Source organism: Eumetopias jubatus, unplaced genomic scaffold (genome assembly GCF_037043125.1).
Source record: "Eumetopias jubatus isolate StellerSeaLion01/CBP00866 unplaced genomic scaffold, mEumJub1_p1.0 scaffold_12, whole genome shotgun sequence".
Taxonomy (NCBI): Eukaryota; Metazoa; Chordata; class Mammalia; order Carnivora; family Otariidae; genus Eumetopias; species Eumetopias jubatus.
In genome coordinates, this window is record NW_028274818.1 from 27374117 (window position 1) to 27389991 (window position 15875).

At 55.2% G+C, this 15875-nt stretch overlaps 2 protein-coding genes across 2 annotated transcripts in view; one reads left to right on the forward strand and one right to left on the reverse strand.

The window, feature by feature from the left end:
• The first annotated feature begins 358 nt into the window (after positions 1 to 358).
• Positions 359 to 2470, forward strand: MYOG (myogenin). The gene is made up of 3 exons (XM_028120371.2): positions 359 to 904; positions 1674 to 1755; positions 2349 to 2470. The coding sequence occupies exons 1-3, from the start codon at positions 359 to 361 to the stop codon at positions 2468 to 2470; spliced, it is 750 nt and encodes a 249-aa protein (XP_027976172.2).
• A 6793-nt stretch (positions 2471 to 9263) lies between these two features.
• The window catches only part of PPFIA4 (PPFI scaffold protein A4), a 36042-nt gene continuing 29430 nt past the window's right edge, over positions 9264 to 15875 (reverse strand). Inside the window, exons 26-28 of the mRNA XM_028120243.2 lie at positions 14404 to 14472; positions 10702 to 10876; positions 9264 to 10193 (exon numbers count right to left, since the gene is read on the reverse strand). Of these exons, the coding sequence (XP_027976044.1) occupies positions 10144 to 10193; positions 10702 to 10876; positions 14404 to 14472 (294 nt within the window). The 3' untranslated portion in view covers positions 9264 to 10143. The remainder of the gene's footprint in view (positions 10194 to 10701; positions 10877 to 14403; positions 14473 to 15875) is intronic.

Genomic DNA, 15875 nt, shown 5'->3' on the forward strand with positions numbered 1-15875 from the left:
ACCCCACTTCTTTGGGACTAGCAAGGGGAAAGCAGGCAGGCCGCCTGGCTAGGAGTAATTGAAAGGAGCAGATGAGAGGAGAATGTGTGTCCTCCCCCACCTCCCCTGCCCCACAGGGGCTGCTGAGAAATGAAAACTAATCAAATTACACCGACGGCCTCCCTCCCCGTGCACAGGAGCCAGCCCAGGCTGGGGCAGGCAGGCTTTGGGGGGGGGTGGGGGCTGGGGGGAGAGGGAAGGGAATCACATCTAATCCACTGTAAACGTCTTGATGTGCAGCAACAGCTTAGGGGGGGCTCAGGTTTCTGCGGCATTGGCTATATTTATCTCTGGTTCCATGCCAGCAGGGAGGGTTTAAATGGCACCCAGCAGTTGGTGTGAGGGGCTGCAGGAGCTTGGGGGCCGGTGGCAGGAACAAGGCTTTTCCGACCCCATGGAGCTCTATGAGACATCCCCCTACTTCTACCAGGAACCCCACTTCTATGACGGGGAGAACTACCTGCCCGTCCACCTCCAGGCCTTTGAGCCACCAGGCTATGAGCGGACTGAGCTCAGCCTGAGCCCCGAGGCCCGAGGGCCCCTTGAGGACAAGGGGCTGGGGACCCCCGAGCACTGCCTGGGCCAGTGCCTGCCGTGGGCGTGCAAGGTGTGCAAGAGGAAGTCGGTGTCGGTGGACCGGCGGCGTGCGGCCACACTGAGGGAGAAGCGCAGGCTCAAGAAGGTGAATGAGGCCTTCGAGGCCCTGAAGAGGAGCACCCTGCTCAACCCCAACCAGCGGCTGCCCAAGGTGGAGATCCTGCGCAGCGCCATCCAGTACATCGAGCGCCTGCAGGCCCTGCTCAGCTCCCTCAACCAGGAAGAGCGGGACCTCCGCTACCGAGGCGGGGGCGGGCCCCAGCCAGGGGTAAGTGGCTGTCCCACCCAGGTGCCCCAGGGGCAGGGGCACAGGAGGCACCTGGACAGCCTGGGGACCCCAGTGTGGGGCTCGGTCAGAGAGTTGGAGTAGGTGGCAGGTGGGATCTTACAGGGGCCACAGGACCCCCTCTTTCATCAGAGCTGGGCTGTCCAGTTGACCTCCGGTGTCCCTTTGTCCTTTCAGGCCAAGCTAAAGGCAGTGGGGAGAAGCAGACGTGGAGGGGGGTGGCAGAGGACCGAAGGAGGGATCCAAGAGCAAGTCCAGAGTCAGCCTGGGTGGGAGTGATAATTAATCCCAGCGCCTGGGGATGGGGCCTGAAAGTGGCCAAGTGCCACTTTGTACCCCCCACCCCACGCCATCCCGTGTGTGTGGCTGAGCAGAGAGAACATCTACCCAGTGTCTCTCCCAGAGCCCCAGCCGGCCTGCACCTGCTTCCTTCACCCTTATCCTCCACCCTTATCCCAGAGTCAGGAAAACCAGGGACCCCTTTATGCTGGGTGTCCTGCCAGGACAGAATCGCCACCCAGGATGGAGGACAGGAAAGGCCTGGAAGCAGGGGCTCCTGTGGCCTGGCGGGGGCATGAAAGTTGCTGATTGTGAAGATCCTGAGGCTGGGGGTGCCCTGGGCTGGAGGGCTGCAGCCTATGGCCCACCCTCCAACCCCACAATGGGAGCTTTTGCTCGTTGGAACTGGACAGAGAGACACCAACAAAAATGGCCTGCGCTCTGACCTTGGGCCTTCACCCTTATCTTGCAGGTGCCCAGTGAATGCAGCTCCCACAGCGCCTCCTGCAGTCCAGAGTGGGGCAGCACACTGGAGTTTGGCCCCAACACAGGGGGTAAGTGAGACCCGCACCCTCAGAACTTTGGCTCAACCCCATCAGCCTGTCTCTGGGCCCAGTCGTCTCCTTTTACCTTACTTCTGCTCCAGCCCTCTTCCCTTGGTCTCTCCAGGGAACTGCAGAACCTGGGGCCCCAAATGGTGAGCCACAAGGCCCTACGCCTCCTCAAGACCTTGACCAGCTAAGGATCAGTCTAGGCCTCCTACGGCTCCCCAGCCCATGCCTGGGGCCTGACCTTCTCCATGGAGAGGAGAATGGCCCCCAGGGGTCCCTGGGAATTGCTGAGTCAGTCAGTGCGACTGGGCCAGCCAAGGGCAGTTCCAGTCTCCAGGATGCGCCGTCCTGGCTCCACCTCGGAGTAGCTGCTTTCGCATTCTAAGCCAAGTAGGGGAGTTCAGAGAGGAGGCACATGCGTTCAGTGTACGCAGGCCCGGCACTAGGAAAGGCATGGGCTGGGAGTAGGATTCTTGAGTTTTGTTCACCTATCCGTCCGGGCAAACCTGTGCCAGCCCCAAAGAGCTCATTCCCTGTCCTGGGTCTTGAAACCCCCTTCACCACCCAGGTAATGTCCTCCCCCCTTCTCCTTACAGATCACCTGCTCACAGCTGACCCTACGGATGCCCACAACCTGCACTCTCTCACCTCCATTGTGGACAGCATCACAGTGGAAGATGTCTCTGTGGCCTTTCCAGATGAAACCATACCTAACTGAGACCGTCTGCCAGGCCAGGCGTCCGTGGGAGCCCCCCACACTGGCCACAGATGCCACCACCTCTGCAGCACGGGCTTCCCAAGCCAGGCTGTCCCGATGCCGGAAAGCCGGCCCTGGGGCTGCCAAATGCCAGACTAGCCCCTTCCTCATCCATATAAGGTTAACTCGCCACCCAGAGAGGGAATGGATGCTCTCATTTAGCCGACTCCTTAGAGCAAGGAGCATCCTGTTTCCAGGGAGATAAAGTAGGGGACCAGAGTGCCCCTCGTGTGGGCCCCGTCTCAGGGGGGCAAACTCAGGAGCTTCCCTTTGTTCATAATGCAGCCAATTCCACCCCCTCAAGAGGAACAGTCTGAGAGCTGAAGACAGTGTCCTGAGCAGGACGGGCTGTGTACATCTCCTGTTCTTGTCTCTTCCCGATGCCAGTGGCTGGGCTGGGCCTGCCCTGAATCGAGGGAGAAGAAAGGAAGAGGAACAATCCTCTGTTCCCAAGTCCCTGGGGGGCCAAGCTTTTGCAGTGAATCCTGGGAACCTTCCAGTGGTTTTATGTTTTGTGTTGTTTGTAAAGCCGCCATCTGACCAAGGTCTCCTGTGCACAAGTTGCCAGGACAGGCAGGGAGGGGGGCAGGGGCTCTTGGGGTGATCTCTTTTCTTAACTAAGCATCGTGTGGTTTTGACATTGTTTTGTAATTTTTTTTTTTTTTTTGCTAACTTATTTGGATTTCTTTTTTAAAAAATGAATAAAGACTGGGTGCTAGAAGAGCGTCTGTGATGATGTGGAGGGAGGGGGTGCCTGCCGCTCCTGCCCCTCCCCCTCAGTGGTGCAGACAAGCCCCTCAGGTGCCTCCTGAGGACTGGACCTGGTAAGGTTCCAAAAGCAGCTCCAAAAGATAGCTGAGCAGCTATCTTGCTGGTGGTCACCAGGTGCTGCGAGCCCTGCTCTTTTTACCACCACGAAGGAAGCTGGATGTGGTCCACTGGCTGGGTGAAGACCAGATCCACAAACACCTCGAGATCCGGAGGAAAGCCTGGCCAGCGTTCTGTGGCACGCTTCCTTACACATGGACACTGCACCAGTATATGTGCTCCATCTTAAATCCCAAGGGGTCCAGTCCCTTCCAACTAATGAACATTCTCTCTGCCCAGCACTCATCCCCCTGCCAGCAGGTGGGGTTGTAGAGTGGGAAGTTGTGGGTTTCCCCTCCCTAATCCCTGCCTCTCCTCTGGTGTGACATTACCAGGGCCCCTGCAGGAAAGTGGGAGGTGAATAAATCAGCGTGATTGGGGTCAGACACTGTCCATTCCCTGCAGGCCAACCAGCATGTCCCCCTCGCCACACCCTTCCGTCTCTCCAGGCTGAAGGGGATCCTGGCTCCCTGCCCACAGTTCAGTGGATGAAGGCAGTTCTGCTGGGGGCAGGGGGTCAGCGTGATTGGGGTCAGACACTGTCCATTCCCTGCAGGCCAACCAGCATGTCCCCCTCGCCACACCCTTCCGTCTCTCCAGGCTGAAGGGGATCCTGGCTCCCTGCCCACAGTTCAGCGGATGAAGGCAGTTCTGCTGGGGGCAGGGGGAGGGCCTCACAAAGAACAATCAAAGGAAGAGAAGCTGGGGTTCTCTTCATGGGATGCTGTATCTTCCAACTACTGGCTGAAGGGAGAAGGTGGGTGGAAAATTGAGAAGATTCTGGACATAAATTACATAAGGACTAGCTGGGGAGATAGCAGGAGCTAGAATTTGAATGGACCATGAACATCTACTAAAAATTTTATTAACTCCAACTGCTTTAGGCTGAATGTCTGATTTATTGCAAATTGTAAGTTTCAGAATCATTACAGAAGTCTGGGGATTCGGAGCGTGACACATTCTAGCGCCCACCCAATTCTTCAGGGCCCCTGTTTGGGACTTCGCCCAGTTTAACCTCCCAGGCTCTGGGACCCATTCTGCACTTGCTCTGGGCTCAGTGGGACCATCTCTCTCATATCTGCCCTCCAGACTTGCTCCTGAAGAGGGCTGCCAACTCCCCACTCCCAGAAACTGTGCTCACGGAAGAGAAGAAGGAAACCCCAGAGTAGGCTCACAGACCAAGGTGAGGGTGCAGAAGGGAGCAGCCCCCCACCCCGGGGCCTATTTGTCTCCAACAACCAGTCAGGGTTAGGCCTATTGGGAGTCACAGACTGGCTTCATCTGCCCTATCTGTGGGGTTTTCTTCTTGAGTCCGTGTCCCTGTGTTTACAGTCTCACCTTCTTGGAACGGCCGGAGAGGAATACCTACGTCATTTGCATGACTTTTAGCTCCCCCTGACTCGCTGCACTTGGAGATGAGGAGATCCACAAGCCTGGGTGCAACACCTTGGCTCTCAAGCCTACATTCACTCCCTTACTATCCACTAAAAACGCTAAACTACACATTCAAAGGGGGAGTCTGCTCCCCTCAAGTTCATTTCCTCTGTCCCTGGTGTCTCCCAAGCTCCTGGGTGGATACAATCCCACCTTCAGTTGCCCTGCTTCTCATTGGGGAGCTAGGGGCAGTAAAGGACAAGGGTACTCGTCTCTACTACACAGCTGATAGGCTCTGGAGTGGCTGACATATTTTCTAAGTTTATTCTTCTTCACTCATCATGTCAATTGGAAACTGAGGTTCATATTCCTAACCTGGTAAGGATGAACAGTCCTCAGTAATGGCCATCAGGGTCAACTGTTCCTGATCATTGTCAGGGGTGGCCATTGTGTACCTATTTCGTCTTTGGTCTTTAAGTCCTTAAGCTTCCCACCAGAGCGACAAGCTGCTGAGATCTCAAAGGTGTGAACAGCAAACTTTGCCAAATGGAAGCCCAACCTCACCCATTATTTGCACAGAATAAACAATTGTCATCAAAGCACTGAGCCTTTCCTAAAATAAATGCTTAGCCTTCACAATTAAATTACAGATAAGACCCCAATTAATGAATAATGAGTGGTAGTTCTTTAGGGAAATTAACTTAAATCCAGTCTCCAGTGGAAGTACCTGCAATAAATCAAACCGGGTTAATCAAATGTTAGCTAATAATGGCCTTCAGGGAACCCTCTAGAAGGTAAAGATAAGAATTACTGGGAATTGGCATACGGGTTGTCAGTGTGTAAATAGGAACTTCTTAGAGTGTCTAGCTAATTAGCGTGAACTGCAGAATGCTTCCAGTACTATTTGTTGCTTCAAGTACCATTGGTTGCTTAGGTATCCAACTTCTCAAGGTCATCTATCTGGCCAACTGGAAAACGATTTCAGTGCTGCCAGTATAGTAGCTGGTAGGACCACCTGGAGAAGGAGGTGGAGGGGGACAATGGAAGGTGAGAGGAGAGGAGCCCCCTCAAATCAGGTGTCTGTTGCATGGATAGAACCCTATCACCAACATGTCACATCCCTTGGACTTGTCTGACTTCCTGGCTTCTGGGCTCCAGGCTGGAGCTGAGGTGCCTGGTGGTGCACCAAAGCTCAAGAAGGACTGAAGGTTCCGGGTTCGGCTGGGGTCTTGGCTAAGGACCCATAGCCCAGGCCTGGGTGGGAACCCCAAACCTCCACACCATGGCAATTCTGGCGGTGCCTCTCCTCCCAGCCACAGGCAACCACCAGGCACAGACTCTGCCTCTCACTCTTCCTGGAACATTCCTAAGGGAGGCAAAGGAGAGTGTTCTAGAAAAGAAATCTAGAATCTTCTTTCTTTTCTACAAACACTGACAGAAACATGATGTTGGGGTCTCATCTCAAGTTCAGCATGTCTATAACTAAACTCACATTTCCACGTACGCTCACTCCTTCCACATTCCCCATCCCAGTGGATGGCAACACTGGGAAACAGTTTTCAATCCAAAAAGAAAAAGTTCTTCTGGATTCTTTCAGATCTCATCCTGTAGCCAGCTGGCCACCATGGCTGGTCAATTCTACCTCCATGGAGTGGGTGGGAAGGGACCCCCAGAGGCTTGCAGGCACAAGGCCAGCACCTTCCCTCCTCTGTGTGCCCTTCCTGCGTCACAGGTTGCCTTGTCTTGCTCCCATCCTGTCACCTGTGCCCATGGACTCTGCCACCCTGTGCCATCAGTGTTTGGGACTGTGGTAGCCTTGGAAAGGATTTGGTCTATTATGCTGCTCTCAAGGAGTCCACAATTTAGGTGAGCAGAAGAAACGTAGTCCACAGAAGCCAAGTAACCACATGAGTGTGGGTTTGGGAAACGGAGCTGGAGCAGAGGGAGCCAAGGGGCAGAGGCTTGAGCTCACTTAAAACAGAAGCAAATAAGAGAGAGAGAGAGAGAGAGAGAGAAGAAAGTAACATTTGGTAGGCAGTCCTGGCATTGGGTCAGGAGTTTTAACATACATATTGTAGTAAGGACAAGGCACTGCAGTCAGAAGACTTAGCCTGGGAACCTACATCTGTCTCTCACCAGCTGTGTGGTCTCAGCCTTACAATTTCCTGTTCTGCAAACAGCCAAGATAACACATCACAGGGCTGTGAGGATTACATGAGCTAATACACTGAGCATGCTTAAACGGTATCTGGCACACAATAGTTCCCAGTAAATTTTACTTTATTTAATAATAATCCTAAAAACCCTCTGAGATAAGGTTGATTCATTTATTCACTCGAGTGTGTCCATCTGGGGACCCGGAGATCAATAAGACAGACCCAAGGGCCTTCCTCACAGCCCCCTGTGGGAACGGACGAGGAGAAAGACTGCCTAGCATGGTGGGGTGCAGAGTGCCAGGGCGCAAAGGGTCATTGCTTATCTAATTCTGCTGGGGAGGGGCTGGTCATGCCTCCCAGGTGATGCTCCACGTGGGTCTGGAAGGTTTGTTGCTGCAAAGGGAAGGCAAGAGGCACTCATGTTGCCTTCTGGTGATGGGGCCGAGGGACAGACGTTCCTGAGTTCGGGGGACTCAGACTTGTGAGTGAGGGGGCACTGGGGCCAAGTCACAGGCAGCCCGTCACACTACATGGAGGGGGTGGGCCTCTGATCGACAGGTAGAGGGAGCTGCTGCAGCATGAGCCAAAGGGTGATCTGAGCAGGGGCCGTGGAGGGGCAGTGGCCCTGGGAGCCTTGTGAAAGGCCAGGAGGAGGGCGGCGCTGGACCAGCTGAGTAGAGAGGAAGAAGAGGAAGAAGTCAAGCCCCGCATCAGGGTCCTCACTCCTCTTCCTAATTCCCTTGGCGCAGGCAACCTGAACATTAGCCTTTCTAGCAATCCCATAGTTAGGTAAGTAAACAGAAGGTTCCTGACTTTATGTCTTTAAAACTCAGATTGTTACTTCCCAGAGGACTGTGGAGGAAGCTGGACGGGTCAGCTGAGCTCTAAGTTTAAAAATAAAATAAAATAAAATAAAATAAAATAAAGACCAGAGCCATGTGTAGGTTGTCTTAAAACCAGGTTGTTTATTGATACATACACACCCACACTCACACTCATCCACAACCACACACCCATTCCTGATGCACTGAGCCAGTACAGTACTGAGAAGGGAACCGACAAGATACAGGAGGCTGGTGAGGGGGGTTCGGGGCACTGGCGATTCTCCAAAACTACACTGACTGTGAGGCAAGGGAGACACCAGGATAAAAGCCTTCCACCACTGTATGCACGAGTTCTCTTGCCCGTCACCTCCCCGCAATACTCCCCAGGATGCCCTGAACAGACCCAGGTACATGGCCAACCATGACAGGGTGAAGTTGTGGAGGAGAAGCTGGGGCTGAATCTTCCACTTGGCTAGTCCATCAAAAGTCCCCTGATGCAGACAGAGGGCCTGGTGGTCCCCAACTCCACCAATCTTAGGGGTTTCTCCATAATCCTAACATCCATTACCCAGGGATAGGGGCCTTTTCTCTCCATCCAACTCATCTGCTGCTCAAGAACGCCTCCAGCTCCGTTCGCAGCAGCCTGCCGGGCAGGGAGGGCAAGGAACACTGAGAGAGAATCAGAGCAGCTGACTGCCATGCCCACACCTGGGGAGCCCACTCGGCCCCACCACGGGTGGACCTCTTCTCTACTGAAAAACAGCAGAAGGCTCCAAGCCCTGGCATCGCTCCATCGCTCCTTCTGGCCAGGGTGCTCTGACCCACTATCCCACCTGCTAGCCGAGCCCCTGCACAGAACCCAAGTCGATCAGGTTGCCAACCAGCTGCTCAGCCACCTGTAGGATGGCTCAGCACTGGCGCTTCTCCAGGAAACCTGCTCCAGATACTCTTCCTTTCCTCTCACTGGGGTCCATCACCTCACCCTGAACTTGGGTCCCAAACACTTCCAGGCATTTTGGCAGGATGAGGAAGTGGCTAAGGAGGAGGGGTTTCTTGGGAATGACATTCCGACAAAACCGGGACCTCTATCCCTAAGCCCCGGTTGCCACCAAGCAGCTGAGGAAAGCAATTAAAATGATGGAGGCTGGGGCGGCAGGGGTGGGGGGGTCCTCCGGAATTTCTGGAGGCGGCAGTCCCTGCACACCAAAAGAGCCCTGAACAAGGGGTGGGTGATTCAAGGGCAAGCAGGAGAGTGAGGGCCTTCACCAACATTGGATTTCCTGGACCTGGGATAAGACTCACGGAAGGGGAAGCTTTATTTTCTTCCCAAGAGATCAGGGGAAGAGAGCCTCACACTACCATTTCCCAAATCTGATTTGGAGGTCAATGTCTCTTCAATCCACCCATTGTGTATATTCTTAGGGGCTGGATTACTAAAGAGGTGGGGCAGAGGAGGACAGCAGGGAAGGAATACTGGGAGCAGAGTGCGCAGTGCATGGATAGCTCTCCTCTGCCCCGGAGCCAAGACCCCACGCGACCCCCCAGCCCTGCCCCAACAGCAGCTCTACCTTACACCTTATGGCTGGGGCAGGACAGGACGCATTCCCCCTGCCTTTGGAGCTTAAGACTAACACAGGCCATTGGCTCTCCCTCTAGCTGGCCGGCCTGCACCTCTCACTGGGCGGGAGGGTTGAGAGTTTCCCCATCCTTAACCTTGGCTCAAAGCTCAGGGGCCCATTGTTCTCAGATTTTTCCCCAACTCACGTTTGGGATTCATCTTGAGCAAGGGCCTGGAATCACCACCCTAGCCTTCCTCCTCCCCCAGCCTCACCATCCTGAGAGAGAACGGGGCCTTCTGCAGCCCCCTCCCTGCCCCCAAGGAGGTCCTGGAGACAGGAGCTGCCCTTGTGGAGATGAGGTGGGAAAGGGGTGATGCTGGGAGTGCCGGAACCAGATGTCAGACAGCTGGGATGTGCACAGGGACCGGAAGGCCCAAGAGCCTGCGCAAGGCAGAGTCTGAAGTGCCATTTTCTTGGAAGGTCCCAGCCCCAGCCCTTGGCACCATGTGCCGGACTCTGGTGGAGGTCACAGTCCAGACCAGGCTAGGTCCAGAAGAAGGAGGGTGCAGTCACACCCGGCCCTGGGCTGCTGCTGTCCTGTCCCTTCTCCAGGATCCCAAGCACGGACAACGTGGACACCCAGCCACAGCCACAAGAGACTCACAAAGGACAGACGGTGGGACTCAGGGTAGTGGGGTGCCGAGGGGGCGCACGAGTATATTCTGAGATCCAGGGCAACTGGAAAGTCACCGACGAGACTAGGAGCCGTGAGAGGACGGGGGACGAGCAGGAGGGGCCGGGGCCAGCTGAGCCTGTGAAGCCCAGCTGGAGGACGCTGGCCCTGGGAGCCGTGGCTAGTCCCGAAAGGCGGAGAGCATGTGTCCGTAGAGATAGTGGGAGCGAGCTGAGAGAGAGAAAGAGAGGGAGAAAGAGAGGCATTGCGCCGTGAGCGGGGAGTCGTCCCGGGGGGCCAGGGGGTGCAGGCGTGAGCGCAAGCTTGCAAGCGCCAGGCGCGGCGGCGGCGGCGGCGGCGGCGGCGGCGGCGGCAGAAGCAGAAAGGGGCAGGCCGAGCACGGGGCAGCGCGCGCGAGCAGCGGCCGGGGGCGGGGTGGCGGGGGGGCGACGTGCGGCCCGGGCCCGGCCCACTTACCCCGCGCCACGGGCACACCCCCGCGAGGGCCGGGGCGGGAGGGGAGGGGTTCAGCAGGAGTAGGTCCGAACCGTGGAGGGCTCCAGTCTCGGCGCCCCCGCCGTCCCGGCTGGGAGGAGTCGGCGGCCGCGGGAGAACACAGGGCGGCGGTTAGTGCGCGCGCTCCGGGGGCCCGCCCCGCCGGCCCGCCCCGCCGGCCCGACGGCAGCGGCAGCGTTAGTGTAGCGGCGCCCGCAGGCCCCTCCGACAGCCCGTCACTCACCCTCCGGCGTGATCTTCTTGGGCGGCGCGGGCGGGGGCTGCAGCGGCCCCAGGCTGGCCACGCGGAAGGCGGCCGGGAGCGTCTCCGCCGAGGCGCCGAGCAGGCCGCCGTGCGGGTCCCGCGGCCGGAAGCGCTTCCTCCAGGACGGCGCGCGCCGGAACACCTTGTCCTCGCCCTGCACGCGACACGCGGAGGCCCTCACTCGCTGCCTGCGCGAAGGGCCCTCGCGGCCGCTTCTAGGGGTGCCCCTCCGGGCCCGCCCGAAGGCGGGGGGCGGGGGGGAGGGTCACCTCCCCTTTCGGGCTGAAGGAGACCACTCCCAGGGGCTCCTGCAGGCTCTGAGACTCCCCGCCTCCAGGTGGGGTGGTGTCCCCGCTGGTCCGACCTGTCACCATCCTGCAGCATCCTGGAACTGTTGCCCCGCCCAGCCCCGTCATCTCAACCCGGGCTGCGGAGGCTCACTGACCTTTCGAGTATTTTACCCCCCTCAGCCTCATGCCATGGGAAGTGGGCAGCGGCCACCACCCCCGCAACGCCTCCTGCCTTCACTCTGGCTTCGGCCCGGTGCGCTGGAAGTGCACCCGGCCAGGAGTCGGGAGACCCGGCTGCCATTTTACTAGCTCCGTGTCCCTGGGCAAGTTAAGGGACCTCTCTGAGCTTCCGTTTCTGTAAAATAGGAAGGACATTATCTGTCTTACCTCTTTCTCAGGCTGCCTATCCCTAATGGGATCGAGTGAGAGCACCTAGTGACAGTGATGGGTCAGGTGGATGGCCGATCAGAGGCAGGCTCCTCCAAAGGCCTCTGCCATCTACCAGCTGAGTCTCCAAATTCTCTCTGCCAAAGGGCACCCAGAGCCATAACCCTACAGGATACCCCTCTGCACAGGCTTCCCCAGCCCACACTGAAGAGCCCGCTTCCACCCTGCTTGGCAGCCATGTCTAATCTCCCCCACCCCGAAGCCAACCCCTGTGTTCTCAGAACTGGTACAGGTAGAGAGCTGCCAGAGGAACAAGGGACACTAACCCACCAGTTCTTGCCTCAACAACCCCTCCCGGCCCCAAGCCCTTGGGGTTTGCTGCTTGTGCCCTGAGGAGGCCAAATGCTTCTATCATTTCTTGGCACCATGTGCCTCTGTCCCAGCACCCACCCTAGTATCATTTTTTCATGTACTTATGAGATTATTTCATTAAGCTCTCCCTCTCCTTCTCCCTCCACTCCCTCAACTCCTTCCCTCTCACTTTCAAATTCTGTGCTCCACAGGACAGAGACCATGATCTTTTTTGTTCCAACCAGTGTATCCCCAGCCCCAAAGGTAGTGCTTGGGAACACTGTAGGCACTCAGTAAATATTTGTTAAATGAATGGATGGCAGCTGGCTTCCTATGCAGGCATCCCATCTGTGAGTTCATCAGGAACTTTCCTCATCACTTCTGTCCGCTCCATGATCCTGCCCTTAACCTAGCCCAGAGTGCTTTCCCTTTCTCTCTCTCTCTCTCCCTCCCTCCCTGCTTCCTTCCCTCTCTCTCTCCATTTCCACCTTCTGCCAACCCTAAGACTTGTGTCTTTATCATTTGTCCCCTAAAAGATATTCTTCCTGCTCCTCTCTTCTTTTCCCTGGAGTCCTGCTCTCCATGTAGGGGGAGAATTGGATGCAACCCTCCAGGGCCTTGAAGCTAGAGAGGGGAAATTGAGAACCAGAATTGACAGAGGAAACAGTTCAAGAGACAGCTCAAGGTTGCTGATGCGGTTAGATGGCTGGACAGGAAGTAGTCTCCCTGGATCTCCGACCTCCCCTGCACCCACCACCACCAAATCCCACCTTATTCCCAGAACCTGGCCTTCACCTTTGAGCTTCCTACAAGAACCGGTCCTCTGCAGCCCCACGCCTAGCTGCATCCCAGGAATTCCTCTGTGCTGCCAAGATGACATCATCTACTCAATAACCCCACCCCAATGTCTGAAGCCAGAGAGGCTGGCTAGCCCTACATGCTTCCAGGAGGCAGCAGGATGTGGGGGAGAGAAGAGGAATCGGATCCACTTTCACTCCATCCCTGCTCTGCCATGCAACAGCGTGTGACAGCAGGGAGGCTACCTCTTTGAGCTTAGCTCCTCATCAGTCAGTCCAATGGGATAATAACCTGTCCCACATGATGAGTGTGAGCATAAAATGAGATGTCTGTCACCACTACACTCCTCTGCCTAGGCCAATGCCTGGCCCAGAGTAGGCCTTCAAAGAATATTTTTGTAAGGATGGAAGGAATAAATAGCTTTCTAATTAGAAAGCGCCATACTAAGATATACAGGCATCATTTTTCTAAGCAGCATCAAAGAAACCTAAGATCCTAGGTGTGGGGGGAGTAAGGGGGGGGTCCACGTAGCAGGGGCATTGAGAAAATTAAGATCTCTGGGAGTGGGGACAGCTGGTGGGGTCTGGCAATTTATCTCCTTGACAGGAATACACACACACACACACACAAACACACACGTACATTATGTGTGTGTGTAAATAACACACTCCAAATTTCAAGGTGCCTCTGTGAAGAAAACACCCCTCCACAAATTCTGTGTATTCCTGAGTGTGTCCTATCTACTGAAGCATAACGGTCATTCCACAAAGGTGGACTTTAGCCCTGTTAAACCCAACGGAGAAAGATTGATACGTAGGTAACACTAATGGTGTCCCAAAAAAGAGGCCCAAAAGTCTAAACAGAGGCATTGGTCGGCGCAGGGGTGTGTAGAAAGGGAAGCTACACAGACCTTGGAGAGCAGAAGAAACAGATCTGATTGAAGATGGAAACATTAAAAATAAATAATCTGGGCTCTTTTTTTAACTTGTTTGGAGCCAAGGCAACCAAGCCTGACCAGATAGGCAAAGGCACGCAAGGCTGGTGATGGGAAAGTGAGTGGGGGGGAGGGAGGAGGGGAGGGGAAGAGGAGGAGGGCTGAGGAGGGGGCTGCCTCCTCAGGGGACAGGTACCTTTGGGCAGGCATCTCCAATGGGAGCATTACAGCTCAGGACATCCGGACATTTAGGACAGCCTAAACTCAGGGAAAGGCCTGACGAAACCCAGGGGAAAAGGCTGGTTTTTCACTGGCCAGGGGGGCCAGGAGAGGAGAACCTTAACTTGGCTTGAAGGTATCTCAAGAGTAGAACTGGAGAGGAAGCTGCACTGATAAACGTCTGGACCAGTGTGTCAAACTGCACGGCTGAACCAGCAAGCAGACCCTTCTTTTAAGGACCTCAGCATAATGCCGACCTCCGAACAACCACACTCTTTTAGAGATAGGAATCCTGAGAAGCAGGCTGGAGTCATGCTGTGCCGAGAGCACTGAGAGATGGGGTCTGAGAAATGAAGAAAAAGGTGTGCTCCCAAAGAGATGGCCTTTGGGGGGAACCTTCAATCCTGTGTGGTTAGGAGGGCAGTGGGGCACAGAGTTGGAAGATGCTAGAAGTATAACACATAAGAGCCTTTAGTTTTTGTACAAGGAGTTTCATGGAGACTTCCCTAGGCCTATTGTTAGGTCTGGCCCTGCCCCTCCCCACCCTGAACTCCCTGACTTCATCCCCAACCCCTCCAGCTCTCCTCCCTTAGGCCACCCCACCAATCATCAGCCCAAGGAAAGCACAACTCATGGATTTCAACCCAGAGAACCAACAATGCCCAAATCCCAAAGGCCCCTAATTCACAGCCAAGTACTCACATCATCCAGCTTCCGGTCTGTGCCCAAGGCCAACAGGTTGTTGAACTCTCTTTCCATCACCTGGCGTGCCTGGAGTCCACAGGGTGAGACACGGAGAGATAGGGGGGGTATAGTTAATGACCTCTATGCCATCTTGCTCCTGTTAGGATTCTTTCATATGGAGCACATTAGAAAACTAACTTTGAACAAAGTAGGACCACAGAATGCATGGATGTGCAGGCTTCACTTACTGGGGGAAAGCCCCATAAGCTGTCTATATGGGAAAATGATGCATTCCTATCTTTCTGGAGGGGTAAATAAGCATGTAGACCATGGAAAATAAGGATTTAATTTATTTAGATTAAAGAAACATATTTCATAAGGCTCCACATCAAAAATCTAAACCATGAGGACTGCTCAGTCATAGATGTTGGTGGCCCTTGGGCTGACTAGTGCCTACAGGCCTTGACTCAGCCTCCCAGGAGCCTTACTCAGCAGGAGATTTGGGAAATGCCAGGAACAACAACATTTTCGAAACTGCCACCAGATATTTTTAACCATTGTTAATGAAGAATTCCATGTTGGGTCAGCTCCCACTTCCTCTAAGAGCTGAGCTAAATGGACCAGTCAGGAAAACAAGAAAGGTTAGCAGGCACCAGAGAGGTCTCTGGCAGCTCTTTGCAGATGCACGGCTAGCCACAAAACCCAGACACATTTAGAGACAGGAGACCAACGACAGAGAAGAACAAGCCCATTTCTGGGTGGAAAATGGTAACCCCAGAGCTTCAGAAGGCCTGCCTCTGTCAGTATTTAGAACGTGATATTCTCCTAAGCAATGGGAAAGGAGAAAAGCATGGTCAATTTCCAAGTATCCAGATGACACTGCCCCTCCGGGCAGTGAGAGGTGAAGCTGCCACAAACTTCAGCAACGTCTCCCCAGGCTGTGGGAGCGGGCGAGAAAGCAGAGGAGGTCGGAGATGGGCGCGTACAGAAAACCGCATGGGGGGCAGGGGTCAGCTCTTAGAGAACAGGGGATCTGTGCTCTCCATTCTAACTGGTTTGGAGGGGTCACCGCAGAGGGCCTATGGGACACACTGGCCCTGCGTGCTGCCCGACACCCCCAAAAGGCCAACACGCCCCCCGGAATTACAAGACGACACATCCAACCCTCACACAAGCCAACACGCATCTGCTCCCGGAATAGCTTTTGTGGCTCTAGCGGCTGAATTTCAAGAGCCCTGACAGCTGCAAACAGTCCAGACAAGGGTGGCTAAAATGATCAGGGCATGGAGGCGAGTCTATATGAGGAAAGCCTAAAAGAATTAAGACCATTCTGTCTGGAGGGACAAAGGCTTGGGCCCCGAGGCAACACAATCAGTGTTGATGAAATGACCAAAGGTGAGGCCAGGTCAAACCCAGTCAGTGAGGAGGAGGTGGTGCCCTTCCTTCCCCAGCGGGAGCCTGACGGGGACACGTTCAGGACAAATAAAATC